This window comes from Gambusia affinis, linkage group LG20 (genome assembly GCF_019740435.1).
Source record: "Gambusia affinis linkage group LG20, SWU_Gaff_1.0, whole genome shotgun sequence".
Lineage (NCBI taxonomy): Eukaryota > Metazoa > Chordata > Actinopteri > Cyprinodontiformes > Poeciliidae > Gambusia > Gambusia affinis.
The window spans coordinates 2730771-2750844 of NC_057887.1; the positions used below are offsets into that span (position 1 = coordinate 2730771).

Consider the following 20074-nt stretch of genomic DNA (forward strand, 5'->3'; position numbering starts at 1 on the left):
CCTGGTTCTGTTTCTGGTTCCAGACATGGAACCAGCCCTGGTTCTGGTTCCAGACATGGAACCAGCCCTGGTTCTGGTCTGGTTCTGGTTCTGGTTCCAGACATGGACCCAGCCCTGGTTCTGGTTCAGGTTTCAAACATGGAACCAGCCCTGGTTCTGGTTCCAGACATGGAACCAGCCCTGGTTCTGGTCTGGTTCTGGTTCTGGTTCCAGACATGTAACCAGCCCTGGTTCTGTTTCTGGTTCCAGACATGGACCCAGCCCTGGTTCTGGTTCCAGACATGGACCCAGCCCTGGTTCTGGTTCTGGTTCTGGTTCCAGACATGGACCCAGCCCTGGTTCTGGTTCTGGTTCCAGACATGGACCCAGCCCTGGTTCTGGTTCTGGTTCTGGTTCCAGACATGGACCCAGCCCTGGTTCTGGTTCTGGTTCCAGACATGGACCCAGCCCTGGTTCTGGTTCTGGTTCTGGTTCTGGTCCCAGTCCTGCGTCTGGTTCTGGTCCCAGTCCTGGTTCTGGTCACAAGGCTTTGTGTCCGTGGCAGCACAACACTCAGGTTGGATAAGCTCAGTCTCTCATGTCTTTGTTTGGGATAAGGCAGCAGAGGGACTTTATGTTCTTCAAGGCTCTGCATCCTAAATGGATTTCTTCAGCGCCTCAGGTTTTGGTTTCCTGCTGTTTAATGTGTTTTGTGTCGCCGGTTGGTTCCCGCTGTAAGGGATGGACTTGAAGTTTGAGGAATCTTCTTGTTGATGGTCTCTCTCAACCTCCTCACCTCCTTCTTTCCTCCTCCAGGTTGCCAGAGCTGCTCCTTTGATGAGCAACTTTCCTGCTTGGTGGTGGATGTGAAAAATCATTTTTTATTTTCTTTGTTTTTAGGTTTCTGAAGAACTTAGGGTCCAAACAAAATCTTCTTAATTACAGGTTTGGTCACTCTAGTTTTATGGAACTTTTGCAACAATGTATATGATGGAATGAAATATTAAGGCTTTTATTTGGAAGAGTATTTCTACGCCTTATTTTAAGAGAATTTGGACGATCTAATGCAGAGATCTGCAGCATGGAGCTCCAGAGCCACAAGTGTCTCTTTAGTGCTTCCAAGGTTCAATAGTAACAATAATTGTGGCTAAAAATGTTAAAGAACCAAATGACTTTTTAAAAATGAATATGTAATGTAGCAGGATGAAGCCTGCTTCAGGATTGAAGTCACCTGGCACTTAATCACCTGAGTGGGTGGGAGCATAAAGGCAGACTCCCTACTAGGGAGCCCTAGCCTTCTCTCTTCATGCCTGCATCTGGTCACACGTCAGTTGAATGTCTGCTTGGTTAATTTGCAGTGATCAAACTCAAAATCCGAAATAGTAAGTATAGTAAGTAATGTTTCTCTTTCTGTACAAGATCTCAATTTGAGTTGGCTAATTCAAGTTGTTTAAATTCAGAAGCTGCCTGAAGCCTCCTGTTTATACTGGGATGTGGCAGTAATTTACCCTTCCCAGTGCAACTTGGCAACATAAACAGGGTATGTATCTTTATTGCACTGCACCCATACAGTTCAACATCACAAAATAGGAATAAACACAGTTAAAGACTTGTTGGTAAGTTAATTTGTTCCCATTTTATGGAGGGGGAACAGATTATTTTAGGTGGCTAAAATATATGGTTCCCCCCTCATAACTTTGTCAAATTTAGAGCAAATGGTACCAAATTCACATGATTTGTTGTTGATGATGGAAGGAATAAGCACAGTAAAGGATTTTCTGGTAAGTTAATTTGTTCCCATTTTATTGTGGGGGAACGGATTATTTTAGGTGGCTAAAATATATGGTTCCCCCATCATAACTTTGTCAAATAAAGAGCACATGTTTTCAAACTTACATGATTTATTGTTGATGATGAAAGGAATAAGCACAGTAAAATATTTTCTGGTAAGTTAATTCTTTCACATTTTATAGAGGGGGAACGGATTATTTCAGGCAGCTGAAATATCCAATCTCTCCTCTCCTTCTCCCATAACTTTGGGGAATAAAGAGCAACTGTTTCCAAATTCTCAAAAATTGTTATGTGTGGTAGCATGTAGTATACTAGAAATTTCCTCAATCCAGTGATCTGTCATATTTTACATTAGAACAAGACTTACCAGAAAGTCTACACTCTCATCTTTTCAGGAAGTCTTAATTTTTGTGCCTTGCTATCAGCCAGCTACCATCCTCTTATATCAGCAATGAAAAATTATAAATACATACTACGTGTTGAAAAATTGTGTTTGGTGACTGACTTTTATTTCTGTCAAGCTGAAGTGACAATAGTTGAAGAAAGACCGATTCTCTTGGCGTTTAAAATAACACAAAACAGCGTTAAAAGACCTCGTTTATTTAATTACTTTACAATTTTGTAAATAACAGCTGCCGATTAAACTGAATGTTACAACCTTGACATGATTATATGAGTTGTTTTACCGAGAAATCGATCAGAAGCGCCGTGAAAATTTTCAGATCCGCCTTTCTGGCTGCGATGCGCGCTCCCGACACAGGGGGAACAGATTTTCACAGGGGAACAGAATTTCGCACAAGACCTCAACACGTGGTTAGCCTGGAGGGACTCGCTACATTCCGCGCAGACAGGAGCAGCGCTCTCAGTTGTAAAACCCGAGGAGGGGGGCTGTGTATTTACATCAACAACAACTGGTGTAAAAATGCCATGACTGTCGCCAGTTACTGCTCCCCGGACATCGAGCTTCTGACTGTTAACTGCAGACCATTCTACCTGCCCAGGGAGTTTACTGTTGTTAGCATCACTGATGTGTATGTGCCCCCCAGTGCTAACACTAAAGAGGCTATGACTGTTCTCTACCGGACCATCAGTGAGTTGCAATCCTCACACACAGAGGGCGTTTTCATCATTGCTGGGGATTTTAATCAGGCCAACATGAAGACTGTTCTCCCTCATTTCAACCAGTATGTGGACTTCCCAACCAGGGGAGGGAATACTCTAGACCAGGCCTACACCAACATCAAAGAAGCATTCAGAGCAGCTCCCCCGCCCCCACCTTGGCTCTTCAGACCACCTATCTGTCATGCTAATTCCTGCATACAAGCCCCTGCTGATCAAAACTAAACCTACAGTGAAACAGGTGAGGGTGTGGACTGAGGGGGCCATGGAGGCACTCCAGGACTGCTTTGAGTGCTCTGACTGGGAGATGTTCAAGGAAGCAGCCACTTACAACGACCAGATCAACATCGATGAGTACGCCATGACTGTGTCAGCCTACATCAATAAGTGCACAGAGGACGTCAGCATCACTAAGAACATCATCACCCGGGCCAACCAACAACCCTGGATGACTAAGGAGGTACGGAAAATGCTAAAAGCACGGAACTCAGCCTTCAAGTCTGGCGACAAGGAGACACTGAGGACAGCAAGAGCCAACTTGAACCGTGCTATCAGGTTAGCAAAGCGTACTCACAGTCAGAAAATACAGGAGTTTTTCCACGACACCAGCAACACCAGGAGTATGTGGCAAGGCATACGGGCCATCACAGGTTACAATCCATCCTCCCCTCCAGTGGGCGAAGTTGATACCAACTTTCTAAATGGACTCAATAACTTCTATGGGAGGTTCGAGGCACTGAACAGTACCTACCGCCGAAACCGCTCCACTGAGGATGCCGTCTCCTCCGTCCTACACCTGAGCCTGGCTCACCTGGAGGAGAAGAACACTCATGTGCGGATGTTGTTCCTGGACTTCAGCTCAGCGTTCAACACAATCATCCCACAACATTTGGCAGGAAAACTGGGACACCTGGGCTTCAGCACCCCCTTGCGAAACTGGCTACTAGACTTCCTCACTGACAGACCTCAGTCAGTCCGGATCGGACAACACACCTCCGATGTTATCACCCTCAGTACAGGCTCCCCTCAGGGCTGCATGAGAGGGATTGAGTCGTTCCATAAGAAAGGTCCGTATTTGTAAGAGGAAGGACTTCAATCTGCAAATTTTGAAACAATTCAAAATGCTGAAATACAACAGTCCTGGTGGTTTGAAACTAGAACCAAGTCTAAATCTTGTGTTTCATGAGAGCTGCTGATACAAAATAATGGAAAATCTGTAGATTTGCAGCCCTGGATTCAACATTCAACTTTATTATCTATGTAACCACTCAGAAATAGAATAGAATAGAAGTTTATTCTTCTACTTTATTCATCCCAGCAGGGAAATTACTTCGCAGTTGCAGCATTGAGACAAGACACAGTAACAACTACCACAGAGTAGTAGTTGTAGATAAAATAAAATATAAAATGCTATAAATTGTAAAATCGTAAAGTGCTGTAAAATATAAAATGCAACTTAAGAGCAGTCCTTGCTCAGAAGCAGAAGTTCTGGTTGTTTAAAAATAGAACCAAGTCTAAATCTTGTGTTTCAAGAGAGCAGCAACTGAGAGGCCAAAAAGGTTTATCGCAAATAAATAAATGAAAAATGGAGAATCTGTACATTCGCAGCTTGGCAATCAATTTTCCACTTTATTTGCTTTGTAAAAGCTCACAAATGCTGAAAACGTCATTTCTGGGTGTTTGAAACTAGAACCAAGTCTAAATCTTGTTATATGACGGCTGTAGCTGAGAGGCCAGAAAAGCTTTATCTCAGCAAAAGATGTTAAAATGGACAATATGTGAAATTTCAGCACTACATTCAATTTTAAGCCTTATTATCTGTGGAAAAGCATAGAAATGCTAAAAAGCAGTAGTTCTGGTTGTTTGAAAGTGAAACAGAGTCAAAATTCTGTTTCATGAGTTTTGAATGTTAGTGACCAAAAAAGCTTTATCTCAGCGAGAGAAGTGAAAAACGGACAATATGTGAATTTTCAGTTCTACGTTCAATTTTCAGCCTAATTTGCTTTGGTACAGCATAGAAATGCTGAGAAGCAGTAGTTCTGGTTGTTTGAAGCTGGAGCCAAGTCAAAATTTTGAGTTTTAAGCTTTTTTACTGTTAGTGACCAAAAACGCTTTATCTCAGCGAGAGAAGCCAAAAACGGACAGTATATGAAATTTCAGCACCACAATCAAATTTCAAAAATTCCTCTTCAAAATGGAAATATAAAGTAATATTGATAAGAAATAATAATAATAATAATAATAATAATAATAATAATAATAATAAGTAAAATAGCAACAAGGGGATTTGAGTTGGAGTTAGGGGGAGTGTCATTTACCATTGGAGTTTCTTTTGTGTTTTTGAGACAGTGGAGGCTACCTGCTAAGTGCTAACATAACGTTGCTAGCTCACTAGTTCTATTGGGGTCCATCATGGGAAAGTTCAGACTTATCGCCAGTTGTCTGGATGATGTTCATACCTTCCTACGAAGACACAAGTCTTAAATTCCTGTCATAATGAACTTAAAAGTCTTAAATTTAAGTTGATGAAACCTACAAAAACCCTGACAGGGGGGCTGGAACCTGCGGCTCTGGTGCCAGTCTTTACACCTTCCACAATGGCTCTTGTTAACTTCTGACAAAAAATTTAGAAAAAAAACAGTTGGTGTTTTCAAATAAAGACATAGCAACAAATGCAGGATTTTTTTTTTATGTTTTAAGTTTTGGGCCATTTTTAAAAAATGTTTTCTTGCAATATTTGCACTGAATGTCCAGAAAGAATGACACTAACAGTATCAGTAATATGATTTTAGGCAGGTTTTCCTCATTACATTAGGTTACAATCTGAGCGTTTTTATTTATATATATATAAAAAGAAAACAACCTCTTATGTTCTTTATTTTAAATCCTAAACAATAGAAAAAGTAAAATAAAATTCTAAAGTAGATATTTTGTCTAAAATGTTGTCTTTTTTTTTTTTTCAAACCTGCGACCTCCGCCACCAGGACTAAAGCCTCAGTACACGTGTCGCGCTTTGCCCCTTACCCACAACAGCACCGCGTTAATGGACTTTTAATAAAACGTTTAAAGCCACTTTTCATTAAAAGTGCCATTATTTACCGAATGGCACATTCATAAAGACTCCTTCATGTACATGACAAATGTTATGTCATGTTTATGACAGAGTCATAACAGTCTTACGCCCCATCAAATTGCTGTATTTCTCAGTTCATGAAAAGACAGCAATTGCGAAATTGTTTATTTTTGATAAATATGGAGAAGGATTCGGTTAAATTTGTAATGGAAACGCAGCTACTGGTGCCACACAACCAAACACAGAACCACCAGACTGCGACCCAGCTTCCTGCACCAAGCAAAGATCACACACCTTGTGTTAGAATTGTTATTTTTATTTAATGTCACCATTTTTCACACTAAACTAAAAATTAAGCTATTAATTACTATTTGGTAAACATTGGGATTTTTAAATTTTTTTTTTGAAACCTAAATAATGGACTTGAAGGTTTGTGCATGTTATCTGGAGCTCCACCCGGACTGACCAAAGTATCAGTGTGGAGCTGTGGGGGACCAAGCCAGACGGGAGGAGAAGGAGGGGGAGAAAGAAGGAGCACATTTCCAGGAAGAAATTCCTCCTTGACATTGCAGGCAATGGGGACCATGTTGCCGAAATTCTCTGCCAGGATGCGGTCGACATCATCCTTGATCTCCTGGATGGAGGGTGGAGGAGGGGCAGAAGGAGCTGGAGGTAGAAATGTCGGAATAGGAGGTCTGGAGACATTATATATACATAATGTCTCCAGACATTATATATACATAATGTCTCCAGACATTATATATACATAATGTCTCCAGACATTATATATGTACAAACCTCATCAAGTAAGTGATGAGCTTGGTGTTATTGTAATGTTTTTGATCACATTTCCAAATCTGTAAATCTGTATCTATCTACCATTAGAACATTGCTGCTGATAAATAGAAATTGATTTCTAAAACACAAAATATGGTTTTATTGATTTGTGTCATCATACAAGTTTTGCAAATTTCAATGAAACATCTACTAAAGGACCCATACAGAACACATTTTAGACAAGCTTCTGTGGAACTAAGAGAAACGTTTTGATGATTACACCTGGTTTTTTTTTATTAAGAGCCAACTTGAATATGCAATCATTGTTACTATAGTGTTAACCTTTCTGTCAAGCACACCAGAAGAGAATAAGAAAGACATTTATGCAGTTACATTAACACTAAAATAGAACAACTGTGATGTCTGTCACTCTTTCTAGTCAATGAGAAATCTGTAAGAGGTGAAAGCATCCTGGACAGTAAAGCTCATCCTTCAGATCCAAGTGAAACAGAATTCCAAGGATCTCAGTCAGTAGATGTAGGTTCCTGGACTTCCCGATTGACTGACACAGGGAAGAAAAACAAAAATATCTATTTAAAATCTAGCTGTATTTCAGTTAAGAATGCACGCGTAGCAATACAAAGTCATCTATTACAGTTCTGTAACAATTAAATAACAGTCTATTACCTTCCTCTCTCGCTTTCATCCGGGCAACAAAGTTGTAGCTTTTATTCCTTCGATAATTCTCATATGGATAATCTAAAGACACTCCAACGCCTTTGTACTGGTCCCACTTATCCCTAACATCTCCCCCTTTGATAGGGTCCTGGATACCTTGTTCTTTGGCCCCAAGGCCACCAGAACCGCTCCAACCTGGGGCCAAAATACCACAGAACAAAATCTGTTAGAGCTTCCAAGAGAGAAAAGCTGCCTGCTGTAAGCTGTACTCATAGAAAAATGGCAATTTTTTTTGTACAAACATAATTGTCTTTTGTAGTAAACAGAAATGAATAAGCATACCCATCTTTAATAATAACTGGTGGCCCTTATTCTCCTCTCCTAGTCTGGTGTCTGCAGACATTTTAGATGACGAGCTTCCCAGCCCTGTATTGGACCTGCAGTGAGAAGCAGAGAATGGTATCTGCATCATTCTGTAGCACATACTGTGAAGAAAAGTGATGACAGCCAGGGAACTCACGAAGGAGAAGTGCTCCGAGATTTAGGACCACGACGGCGCTTAGAAGGAGAATTTGAATGGGATCTGAATCTGGAGCCAGAGCGGCTCCGAGAAGACCTGGATCGGCTCCTGGACCTGCACTCCCCAAGATGCAAAGAGAAAATAAAATTATATTACTAAAGAAAATAGTAACACACAGTGATTTGAATAAGAAACTTTAATCTTATTATTGATTTCAAATAGCAATGTGTTGGATTTTTTTGCTACTGAAAAAAGTGGTCAGATTAGAGTACTGCATTACTGACATCACTGCCTTCATACGTACCCATTCACACAGACTGACATTTCATTGCCATCTACACTGAATATCACAAACTTTATAGATTTTGAATTCAAACATATTGATAAAATTCTACAACCTTCAGTCATTTACAACCTTGGTAACTTTCTCATCAAGCCTTTTTCCTAAAGAGGTTTTACCTTAAAATATATGTTAGAGTTTATATTACAAAATGTCAATTTAAGTGATCACAGCTGCCCAGGATTGTTGATTATTCATAGACTTTGTCTGAATGAAGCAGAGTCCGAATCGGTCCAGAGTCCAATTTAATTACAGTATTTTCCACACTATAAGGCGCACTTTCAATGAATGGCCTGTTTTAAAACTTTTTTCATATATAAGGCGCACCGCATTACGAGGCGCATAGAATACACGCTACAGTAGAGGCTGGGGTTACGTTATGCATGCATTAAATGGAGCTGCGCTAAAGGTAATGTCAACAAAACAGTCAGATAGGTCAGTCAAACTTTATTAATAGATTACAAACCAGCGTTCTGACAACTCCGTTCACTCCCAAAATGAATAAAAAGCTGTTTTATTATTTTCCCGGAGGTAACGTCAGTGACGTGGTAACATGTAGGGCAACATTTATATCACATAGTGGAGGGGAACTTTTCCTCGATTCAATAAACACGTAAAAAACAGTTTGATACTGTTACGGTAAATCAAACATTAGTGCAATCACAATATAGTAACACTCTAAATAGTGCAAAGCAATAATATATCAATAACTCCTGCTTACCGTAGTTGCGAGACCTGTTGTGGCTCAATATTGGTCCATATATAAGGCGCACCGGATTATAAGGCGCACTGTCGGCTTTTGAGAAAATTCAAGGTTTATAGGTGCAGCTTATGATGCGGAAAATATGGTAAACTCTAAAAACACAAGATTACTAAGAAATTAATTTGAAACCACTGTAAGTACTATTTGTGGTGAGTTGTTTTTTTGTTTTTTTTTAAATCATAAATGAAGCATTTGTGGACGGAATGTGATCAGGATCAAAAGCTAACGCTATTAACACCAACATACTTCAATCGATCCATGACCTCAATATTGATGGTGATCAGTTTCTATACGTGTTCTTGAGTGTATCATGTGTATGTGTTCATGTACCATGTAAATGATGCATTGTGGGGACCATTTTCCTGACATATATTATGTTGTGGGGACCCACTGCTCCTTAAGGTGACTAAAGCCTGGTCCCCACAAGGGGAAATGTTGTTTTTGGGTCGGGGGTTAGTTTTTGGACTATAGTGTGAATTGAGGTTTGGTTAGGGCTAGGTATATAATGGTTAGAATTAGGTTGTAGAAGTCAATGGAAAGTCCCCACAAAGGTAGCATGACAAACATCTATGTGTGTTTGCGGGCATCTGTGCGTGTGTGTGAGATGCGAGTGTTCATACCTTGATCGTGAGTAGGAGCGAGATCGGCTGAGAGAGTGAGATGAACCAGAATGTGACCTGGAGGACTTTGAGGAGTGAGAGCTTGAGCGAGAAGAAGATCTCCTCCTGCTGCGAGAGCGACTCCTGGAGCGACTTCCTCCATGACCACTGAAAGGGGAAAAAAATTTATTAATTAAAAAAATACAATAAAAATCACCAAGACAGCAGTTTGACAGTAGGAGCAAAAATACAATTTAAGACAAACAGGATGGTTAAGATTTGTTATTCTTATTTGATTTTAGAAAAAACAATTCCATTGTTGCATTAGTTCAACTTTAAGGTTTCATTGTGTAAGAGCTGAATAGGTAAAACACAAGTTCTAATCCAGAAGAGACCCACCTGTTCCTCTTTTCCTGTTCCTTTTTTCTTCTAGCTCTCATCTTGGCTCTGAAAAACTCATACAGGCCATTCTGCTCCCAACCTTCACTGGAAGAGAAACACACTAAACTTGCTGAAAGGTTTACTTCAAGGAAAGTTATGCTTATCTTTAGAACACTATTCATACATAGAGGGTAATTGAGAATGCTTAGTTATTTGTTATGTATTTCTTATACTGTGTGTAAACTGTGTGACAGTTGTTTTTAAGCAAATGCACTGACTGATGGCACTTTTTAAATTTCGTTTTTCTTGTGACAATGACAATAAAGATTTATCTTATCTATCTATCTTCATTGTATTTACTTAAAACAACCCGATTACATTTACCCTCCTGTTATGTTCGTTTCTAGGGTACAGCAAAAATGTTCATGGGTCAATTTGACCCAGGAAGTGTTTAGTCATGCTATAGTGTCAGAAACCAAAAAATTCCTCCATAACATTTTTTTATCTGATTATTAACTCCTATTCTAACCATTTGAATCAATATTTGTACAATAATGTTTTTATTTCTCAGAAATTAAGGATCAATGATGACAACCTACTCATTGACCCAGGAATGAGTAGGTTAAAAGACAGAAACATACAAAGGGAGCTGACAGCTTTTAGAACTGGGCTCCATACACTCAGAAAAAAGTCCATTTTTACATGAGGTTTTGCTGTTATCTTTTCCATTACATACACATTCTTCAATCTTTCTTGCGTGTGTGTTGAAGGGTGGGAGGTAAAAGCTTGAGCCAGGACAGAGTTATCATTTTCCTTGCTACTAGAAGCAGAATCTGTAAGTAACTGGACTTTCTTTTTCCCAATATCTTCTCCTGGGGTCAAACCCAGTATGTAATGCAGAGCTTCAGTGGTCACGTGAACTTAAATATTTTTTTCAATTTCTGCCAGAATGGAATCAGTACTGGGCAGTCCCAAAAAATGTGAGCGTGATCCCCAGTCTGATTACAGTTCCTCCAGCACAAATTTGGAGCATTTCTGAAAAACTGAAAGGTGTTTTGAAGAATCTCATTCTTAATTTCCAGTCAAATTCCTTCCAACCTGGACTGTGGGTGATCTTAAAACAGTAACAATATTCATTTCTAGTTCCCACTTTTGTTTCATGTCTATAGAATTGTCTGTAAATGTTTATATAGATTAGATGTAATCTTATTATTATTATTGTCCTCTACACATTTTATCAGAAATATTTCTAAAGGTGATGTATTTTGTTTCAAGGTAGGCCATTCTTTGTGTAATAAAAAAGAATCCCTTAATTGTAAGTACTTATAGAAATCTTCTGATCATAATCCATATTTATCTTGTAATTGCTTAAATGACTTAAGAGATTCTTCACTGAAACTCTGTTGGACTTGTACTGAATGCAGTGTTTTACAAATATCCCACCACCGATTTGTCTTGCAAACGTTATCAGCTAATCAAATGTCATAAACTTTAATGTGGTAAACCATTATTGGACAATCGATTATTTGTTTGCATTCCAGTGTGAGCAGACGTCCTGAACACACACACACACACACCGTCTGAGGGTAGGACAGAGGTCTGAGTCTGTCATAGTCCTCCTGTCCTGCTGTGTCCCACAGACAGAGGGCCACTGGATTCCCATCCACCATCACATTGGCAGAATAACTATCAAACCTGGAGGAAAACAGCCAAACGTTAGAATCAGAGCAAACTGTCTTTGACATAGTGTTCCACTTATACTATATCTCTGTTTGCCCTGTTCACTCAAACTTCACCCAGCTCTCTACTGAACATGACCACGTCTGATCAGAGGTTGTGCTTGGTGCTGTGTGGGACTTACACTGTGGGGATGTATTCTCCAGGGAAGGCGCTGGATGTATAGCTGATGAGCAGACATGTTTTACCCACAGACCTGAGGAGAGAAATAAGACAACAATGAGAGTTATCATTTAAAAAGAGTGTCCTCTAATGATGACTGACCATTCTGAAGTAGTACTGTACGTGTTTGTCTGTGTAATACCAATCACATAGATTTATCAGCTCATGTTTAATTCTTCAGGTGAGGAAAAAAACGATTGTAATCTGTTTTTTTTCCTGCCTCGTATTAGGAGTCTGTTTACAAGTGTTCTCCTTGGTGAGTGAGAAGGATATCGCTCTGATTTGGCCTTTTTCCACTAGTAGTAACTGCTCTGTGAGGCTCAACTCGTCTGTCTGCAGTTATAGGTTACATAGTCGCTGTTGCGTCTCCAGTCCAGTCTGTTGTCCAGATTTCTATTCTACAAAATTGCTCATTCATATGAAGAAAAAGTAAGTAAATAAAGTTTACTTATAAAGCACTTTTCACACACATAAAATCACACAGTGAAATCGACCTTAAAGCCGTACAAAACGTAAAACCAACAGAGGAAACACAAGAAAATCAAGAGATAAAAGCCTGGGAGAAAAAAAAATGTTTTTAGTTGTTTTTTTTAAAACCTCCACAGAGTCAGCAAAGCTGCAAGGGCCAGCTGTTCCACAGCCTTGGGGCCACTGACTGAAAGGCCCGGGCCCCTTAAGTTTTTAACCGTGTTCGTGGAACAACCAAAGGATTCAGCCTTTCAGAACGAAGACCATGAACAGCAGAATATTTAGTTCAAAGCTGGCAAAGATAATCAGGAGCCTGGCCGTGTAAAATTCTGTAAGTCAACACAAGAACTTTAAAACGAATTCTAAAATCAACTTATATGATTAAAAAGTTCAGGCAAAACAGTTCCAATATTGACTCAAAGTAAAACTATGAGGAGGTTAGAACGTCAACTGTCTACGCTGAAGAACATGCAAGAATTTTCCTTCAAGTCTTCTTGTGTACAAAGACTAGAAATGTTTTTGGTTTGTATCCATGCAAACATGCTGAATTGAATCACTAATAATGTTTCAAAATAGCACATTAACTTTGATTCTAGCTCACACTGTGAAACACTGAATGAAGTCAGAATAAAAATCTAACTTACCCATCTCCCACCACCACACACTTAATGTTATTCATGGTGAGTTAACCTGGACAAAACGACCTGGAGGTGAAGTAAACCAGAGTCCTTGTGTTGTCTGAAGTGTGCAACAAACTAAGTAAACTGTTGTGGAGTTTCTGGTTTATATTTTGTTACAGGAACCATCAGGACTTCCTCCTGATTTACCGCCAACAACCTGAGAATCTCTGGAATCCTGACCTGCTGCTGCTGGTAAAAGTGAGTAACCCAGCTATTTATCGTGATTGTGGTAATAAAGAAGATTCATTTTAGGGAGAACTTACCAGATCAAATCAAAGTTTTGATGAATATTTTTGGAAACTTCAACCAAAAAGATCTTTGCTGTCCTGTAAAGGAACAGTTTACACTGTACTGCCTCTACAACCTGGCAATACATTTACTTGTATCATCTGATGTGGATGTGAAATTAACATTCTTTGGAAGAATCCTGTAATATTTTTCACAAAACACAGATCCAAGAGAGCTTTGTAAATGGTTTATTTGCTTTAAAAAATACACAACACTACATAAAGATACTGCTGTATTGAAAACGATTACAAAGTGTCCAGAATTGATGGATCTTCAGAGTACCTGTGCTGGTTCAGTTTTATTCATTCAGCATTAAGGATGGGCCGGTCACAGTTTAGAAAGATTAGAGCTCCAAAAACCACCAGACATGTTCCTGTTGAGCCGTTCTTCTAATTAAAGAACAATCACTTTTTGTTAAGTGATTGTGACCTGAGTTTTCTTTGGCGAAATGGAACAGAATAGCGCTGCCCCCTCCCCAACGTGTTGCTGTGTTGTTAGGTTAGCTGGCAGGAAAAAGGAGCCCGGTTGAGCCGGAACCACAGGTGGCGCCACTGAGCACCTTTATGAAGCCAACGGGTTCTTTAAAACACAGTTTGGATCCACAAGCCGGTCAGCAGACAGTCACACTGACCAGCTCGTTTTCACTCCCACTGTTACTGAAGAGCAGCTGGGAGAAAACCAGAGAAGTTCTGCTTTGGACTGGATTTCTGCTCAAAGTCTGGTTAATATTGTAGTGCAGCATCTTAGATGGAATGAAACAGCTTTGTTGTCGTATGTCATTTTTGTTCGCACCAAAACGGGTCATTTGAATCAGACTGAGAATTTCCAACCAACCCATGTCTAATTTTTATTCCACATTAAACGCACGACAATAACTGAGCTATTAGATATTACAACACTGACTCACTTCAGAAACTTGGAATAAAGCTTTAAAAAAACCACAAACCTTCATGACAACATAAATATGTTCTGAAATAAAAAAAAAAAAAAAAAAATCGATAAATGCAGTGAATGCAACTAAAATACTGTCCTCCAGGAGTTGGACTTCTTTTCCTTCTGTCAGTTTTTATGGGTTAGGTGTGAGGTCGCCATGTCCTACACACGTTGAAATTAGCGGCGCAACAATAAACCGTCACACATTTCCTCCATCTTTGAGAAATTGGCCGATACTCAGATGAGAAACCGATATTATTCGCCTCCGCATAAAATAAAAATAAAAATCAGCTGATTTTCAGACTTATATATTTAACGACTTTTCAGACAATTGACAAATTGCCATCCGTCAAAATTGGAATTGGCAGTTCAAGCTTTTTAAAGATCGGAGAGAAAATCAGTGCAACTCCAAGTGAGAAAAACGAACATTAAAACAACAATGTGATTTCTGTGTTTCTGAAACCTCCATCTAAATGAAGTTGTGTAAACAAACCAGTCTGTCAAGCAACACTAGCAAATCAAGTGACATTTAAAACAAAACAAAACAAAAAAAATGATCTAAAAACATTTTTGCAGAAAGTAAAATTCAGTAAAGGCAGCAGGAATCTTAGTGTTCAGGGCAAAGTGAAGCTCTGGACCTTCTTCTGTAAAAATCTAGTAAAATGACAAATCCACATTCAAGTAGTGTTTCTTCATTGCATATGACAAAAATACAGGAATATTTTTCATAAAATTTCCAATCGTATCGCTTACCCTCACATCCTGAGTGCGTTTCAAAATTTACCATGTAGTAATGGATCTGAAAGAGCCAGACGTAAACAACCACACCAACATCTGGTTCCACTCAGTAGAAAAAGAAAAAAAAACGCTTCACTTAGATCTACCAAGATCTTCCAGATGGAAGTCAGACATAATATCGCTTCCAAGAATACAACATCTCTTCCAAGAATACAACATCTCAGGGCCATTGGAGATAGAACTTTTTTTTTTTTAAAAGAAGTGCATTTCCACCAACAACTTGGAAATTTCAAGATTCATCTCAGAAATTTTCTAGAAAAAAATGCAGACTTTTCTGAGTTTCAAACGTCGACAATGTTCCACTTTTGAAACTCAGAAACTTTCTTGTTTTGTCCAGAAAATTTCGGCGATTAATCTCAAAATTTCATAGGGTGGAAATTGACTCTTTTTTTTCTTTTTTCTATGAACAAAATGCTCTGATCCGGCGTGGTAGACGAGCCAGATGTGGGAACCCGTGTGCTGTTCTTCCTTCATCCTGGCCGTGTGTTCTGGTCCGGACGGGTCGTCCTTACAGTACGGTGCACTTCCTCCTCCTGGGCTTCTTGGTGGGCTGGGGGCACAGGACCGCCCTGATGGCTTCATCGAACACCGTCTTAAGGCCGCGCTGCGTCAGAGCGGAGCACTCCAGGTACTTCACTGCACCTGGTTTCAAACAGCATCACAATCCAATATTGGTAGAGGAAAGGGACCACATTCATAAAAACTGCTGGAAAAGCAGCGAGATGCACAGAGCTGTAGGCCTGTTGCAGAAACTAATGATGCTGGATGATAAATAGTGCCGGTAATTATTACGATAAATGATAATATTGTTATTTTGTGGCCATTTTAAAGCAATATGTTGATATTGGCAGAATAAAGCAAAGTTTTCACTCTCAAATACTAATAAACTTTAGTTTGGTAAAGAACACGTAACACTGGACCTGGAAGATATTTAAAATACCCAAAGTAAAACACAGCAGAAAAAAACAATAAAATAAAACTCAAATAAAAACTTATATACAACCAAAACTGCAAATAAAATGGATTATGAAGCCTCTAAAGAATAAATGCCCTTCAAAAAAATATTCATCATCAGACTGGGAATGATCAAGCTCCTTTTAATTTACCATGTGATTAAATGATTGATTGCTTGTTGCAAAATGTTTACAGGATTAAATGAAATGAATTTGGTGCCTCTGAAGTGTGTGTGTCCTCCTGAATAGTTCATGTGTATTGGGGTCAAAGGTGATGAATTTGCAGAGTTTTATTGCATTAGTACTGATTAAGTTACTTTAGCTGTGCAGCCATCATCACTTTGTGTTTTCATATCTAAAGATGAACAAAAGGTCGAGAGCTGGAGCTCTGGAAGCTTCCAACGAGTTAGAGAAATAATAAAAAGGTCTTTTAAGCATCCAGCATACTGAGATGAGTAAATCTGAGTCAAACGTTGAGTAAATGCTGGCTCAGCAGAGACAAACATGATAGTAAAAATTGATCTGGACATGCATGAAACTAAAACTGACTTATTTCCTTAGCCATGGCCAAGCCCTGTGGATAGATGATGGGAGAGAGTTTCTTCTCCTTCAGCTTTTCAATGGTGTCCTTGTCGTCCCTCAGGTCCAACTTGGTGCCCACCAGGATGATTGGCGTCTTGGGGCAGTGGTGTCTGACCTCTGGATACCACTGCAGGACAACACAGGCCATCACTTGCAGAACAGGAAGTATGAGGGTGCTCCACTGTTCGATTAATGCCAAACACGTCTGTTCTTTATTACCAGTATTCCCTAAAAATATCTATTTACCGTCTCATGCGAGACTCTATGCTTTGCTTCTCATTAGGGCTGCACTGATAAGTTGATTTCCGTAATTTTGCCAGATTGGCCGATATTTACAACATTCATCTATATTCTGCTAATGTCGGAAAAAACACAGTTTTGCAATTGTGGTGTTTCCACTAAATAAGAAATTAAATTAAAATCACGTGCCAGTAAGTTTCTTCACGCGACAAGTTATTAAAAATCACCGCAGCGACGGACGTAAACAAATATATTCAGAATTCAGACATCACTTCCTGTCGTCTTCTTTGTTGTTTTCACCAGTAGTAACATCTGGTAGATGATCACGACACATGATGCAGGAAAAAGTTTTTTCCACTGCAGTTTTGCCAAACACATTTCAATAGGGCTGAAAAACCACCTCATCCTTACACAAAGACTTTTTGTAGAAAAATGTGGGTTTTATCGAAATTGGAGAGTTTTCATCAAGCCGACTTTTTTTTTTTCATAATTCCAATTTCCGCATGTTATGTTCAAGGGAAAGGCACTGTCCCCCTTTATGCTGCTGTGAGAGAGGGCTGACTGACTGACAGAGCCACCCACATGTGTGAAGTTAATAATAGTCACCCAACTGTTGCTAACTTAGCATCTTTTGAGATACAAAAATAAATTGGTGTCATCCAAAATCGTAATCGGCAGGTCTGGCTTCTTAAAGATCGACGACCTTTAAGAAAACTGCAATCGCTGCAGCCCTAGATCCATAAGGCAACACGGGGCTCCTCTCACCTTGGCCCGGACGTTTTCAAAGGAAGCTGGACTGACGAGCGAGAAGCAAATGAGAAAAACGTCCTGGAAAGAGAGAAAAAAAGGGGGGGGGAAAAATCAGTGGGTTAAAAAAAACTTGATCTAAAAAAAAGTCACTGAAAGTATTCATACCTTAACGTGAGAAATCATGTTGTTAATTGAGTTAGAACACATAGAATAGACTGATAATGACATAACAACACAAATCAGGACTCATTATGTTGGTCAAATACAGAGTGACTGTCTCTCTCTCTTGTCTCTCTCGCACAAAGACCAGATTGTTGTGAAGACAAACAGCGTAAACAAGAGCTGCTTTTTACTGCATCTTACTATAGACTCTGTATATCATTCACTCAACTTGTCTGAGAGGGAGATTGTTTTGCTTTGTTAAATAACTCCGAGTGAAGACAGAGTTCGCTCTGGCAGCGACCAGCTAATTCAGATCTGTCCAGGACAATGGACAGACATGAGTTGTGTGTACGCTCACTGTCTGAGGGTAGGACAGCGGCCTCAGCCGGTCGTAGTCCTCCTGTCCTGCTGTGTCCCACAGACCCAGGTTCACTGGTTTCCCGTCCACCATCACATTAGCAGAGTAGTTGTCAAATCTGCAAGGAACGTCTAAAAATGAGCTTTCAAGGACATTTCTGCTGACCAGACGTTTACTCTGTAACACATTTTAGGTCCATCACTTTAAGAAGTGAGTGTGGTACTTACACCGTGGGGATGTATTCTCCTGGGAAGGCGTTGGTGGTGTAGCTGATGAGCAGACATGTTTTACCCACAGCCCTGAGGAGGCAGAGAGAGAGAGAGAGAGATACAGTAAGAACAGTGGATTTCATAAGCAATGAAAAGTATTTCTAATTCAACCTCCAACGTTCACCACCCTGTTATCACAAAGTGAGGAAATATATTTACAGAGGAATCAGCAGGTCACATCAGAAGTCGGAGACTAGAAATTAGGAAACCAAACTTGGATTGGTGCTCCAGGTTAGGACGGGAACTGACCATTATTTTTAGTGATCGACGATCAATCGGATTAAAACATTCGACTGAGTTTTCATTTACCCACTTAAACTTCTTCTTCTTTTTTTTTTTTTTTCTACACAATATTAGAAATGCGTGCAAAATGTAACATTTTTTTGTCGTTTAGGCTTACTGCTCTCAGTGTGTTGTTCTTTGAGGTAACGGACCCAAACCTACCTATAATAACAAATACTATTTCAAATAATTTATTTTGACATCTCTTCGTTTTGTTATTGCTGTGGTTATTAGTGCTGTTTATTTTTTATAGTGAAATGCATTTAAAGTAATAAATAGGACTTTCTGCCTATTATCGGACACCTATTCTAACCGCTAAACAGTCAGAACAATATTCAAACACTCATAAATGTTTCATGGCAACATCTAAAAAACGAAATAAATTGGCAATATAAATTATCTCAGAATTCCAGCTTAAGAAAAGATTACATGCTTTTAACCTACAAACGTAATATTGGATTAATTTAAAAGTTCCTTTCATACTCCCTCAGGTGCCACGAATCGTTTGGACATTCAGCTTTTATTTTTTAAAATATTACGCGTCACCCACTTTTACTTAAAGTGGATGCAACCCAAACGTTAGGAGTATATATAGATCAAATATATGACTTAAAAGGTATAAAGTAGCATGCTGCGTCTGATTGAGGCTAAATCTGTGACCCAGCTGGAGGGACAGCAGCCACCACAGCAGCTGTCGCTCTATCTGGGACTGTTAGCCGCTAGCCAACTGTTGCTAACTGGGTCAAACCTAAAACCACATTTTTTAAGCTTTAATTCTGCAACTCTACGATTCAAACTCTGACATTTGAGGTTAGAATGGAAATAGAGATGTGAATTAACTCACCCGTCTCCCACCACCACACACTTAATGGCCTGCATTGATCCCAGTTAGCAGGTCAGGCTAACAGCAGCTAAACTAAAGCAGTCTGCTTGTGCTGCCTAAAAGTGCAGCGAAAAGAGAGAGAATAACTGGGAAGTGATTTATAAAAATTCTACATAGAACGAACTCTGACTGTCCGTGTCTGGTCAGGAGCAACAGCCCAGTGAAACTTCAGAGATGTAAAAAAACACAGACAACACCCAGAAGAGAAAAAAAAATCAGAGCAAGATTGAAGGAAAAATACGCCCACGGTTTGATTTGGAAACTGTAGATCCCTGGAAGTCTCATCTGGTCAGAGCAAAAATAATGGTCAAAGCCCGCCCACTAGTGGTTATTACTATGTGTGACACACAGCGATGGTCACAGTTCTCAGAACATTGGCATTGTTTTAGTTTATCCTCAACACCAAAACAGAATACCCAAGTATGGCAAGCCAAAAAAAATATACAGTTGAAATTCTTAAATGATAAACAAACAAACAAGCGAACAAAAAGACAAACAAACAAAGATAA

At 39.5% G+C, this 20074-nt stretch overlaps 2 protein-coding genes across 2 annotated transcripts; both read right to left on the bottom strand.

Moving 5' to 3' along the window:
- Positions 1-6859: 6859 nt before the first annotated feature.
- LOC122823716 (calcium homeostasis endoplasmic reticulum protein-like) lies at positions 6860-10244 on the bottom strand. The gene is made up of 6 exons (XM_044103630.1): positions 10039-10244; positions 9661-9807; positions 7938-8051; positions 7760-7854; positions 7427-7612; positions 6860-7301 (listed from the first exon to the last, which is right to left on the bottom strand). The coding sequence occupies exons 1-6, from the start codon at positions 10200-10202 to the stop codon at positions 7264-7266; spliced, it is 744 nt and encodes a 247-aa protein (XP_043959565.1). The 5' UTR covers positions 10203-10244; the 3' UTR covers positions 6860-7263.
- A 3283-nt stretch (positions 10245-13527) lies between these two features.
- Positions 13528-19839, bottom strand: LOC122823719 (ras-related C3 botulinum toxin substrate 1-like). Its single transcript, XM_044103636.1, has 6 exons — positions 19527-19839; positions 18359-18430; positions 18132-18249; positions 17627-17689; positions 16589-16748; positions 13528-15728 (listed from the first exon to the last, which is right to left on the bottom strand). Exons 1-6 carry the CDS (start codon positions 19559-19561, stop codon positions 15595-15597), a joined length of 582 nt encoding a protein of 193 aa, XP_043959571.1. The 5' UTR covers positions 19562-19839; the 3' UTR covers positions 13528-15594.
- Between the last annotated feature and the right edge of the window lie 235 nt (positions 19840-20074).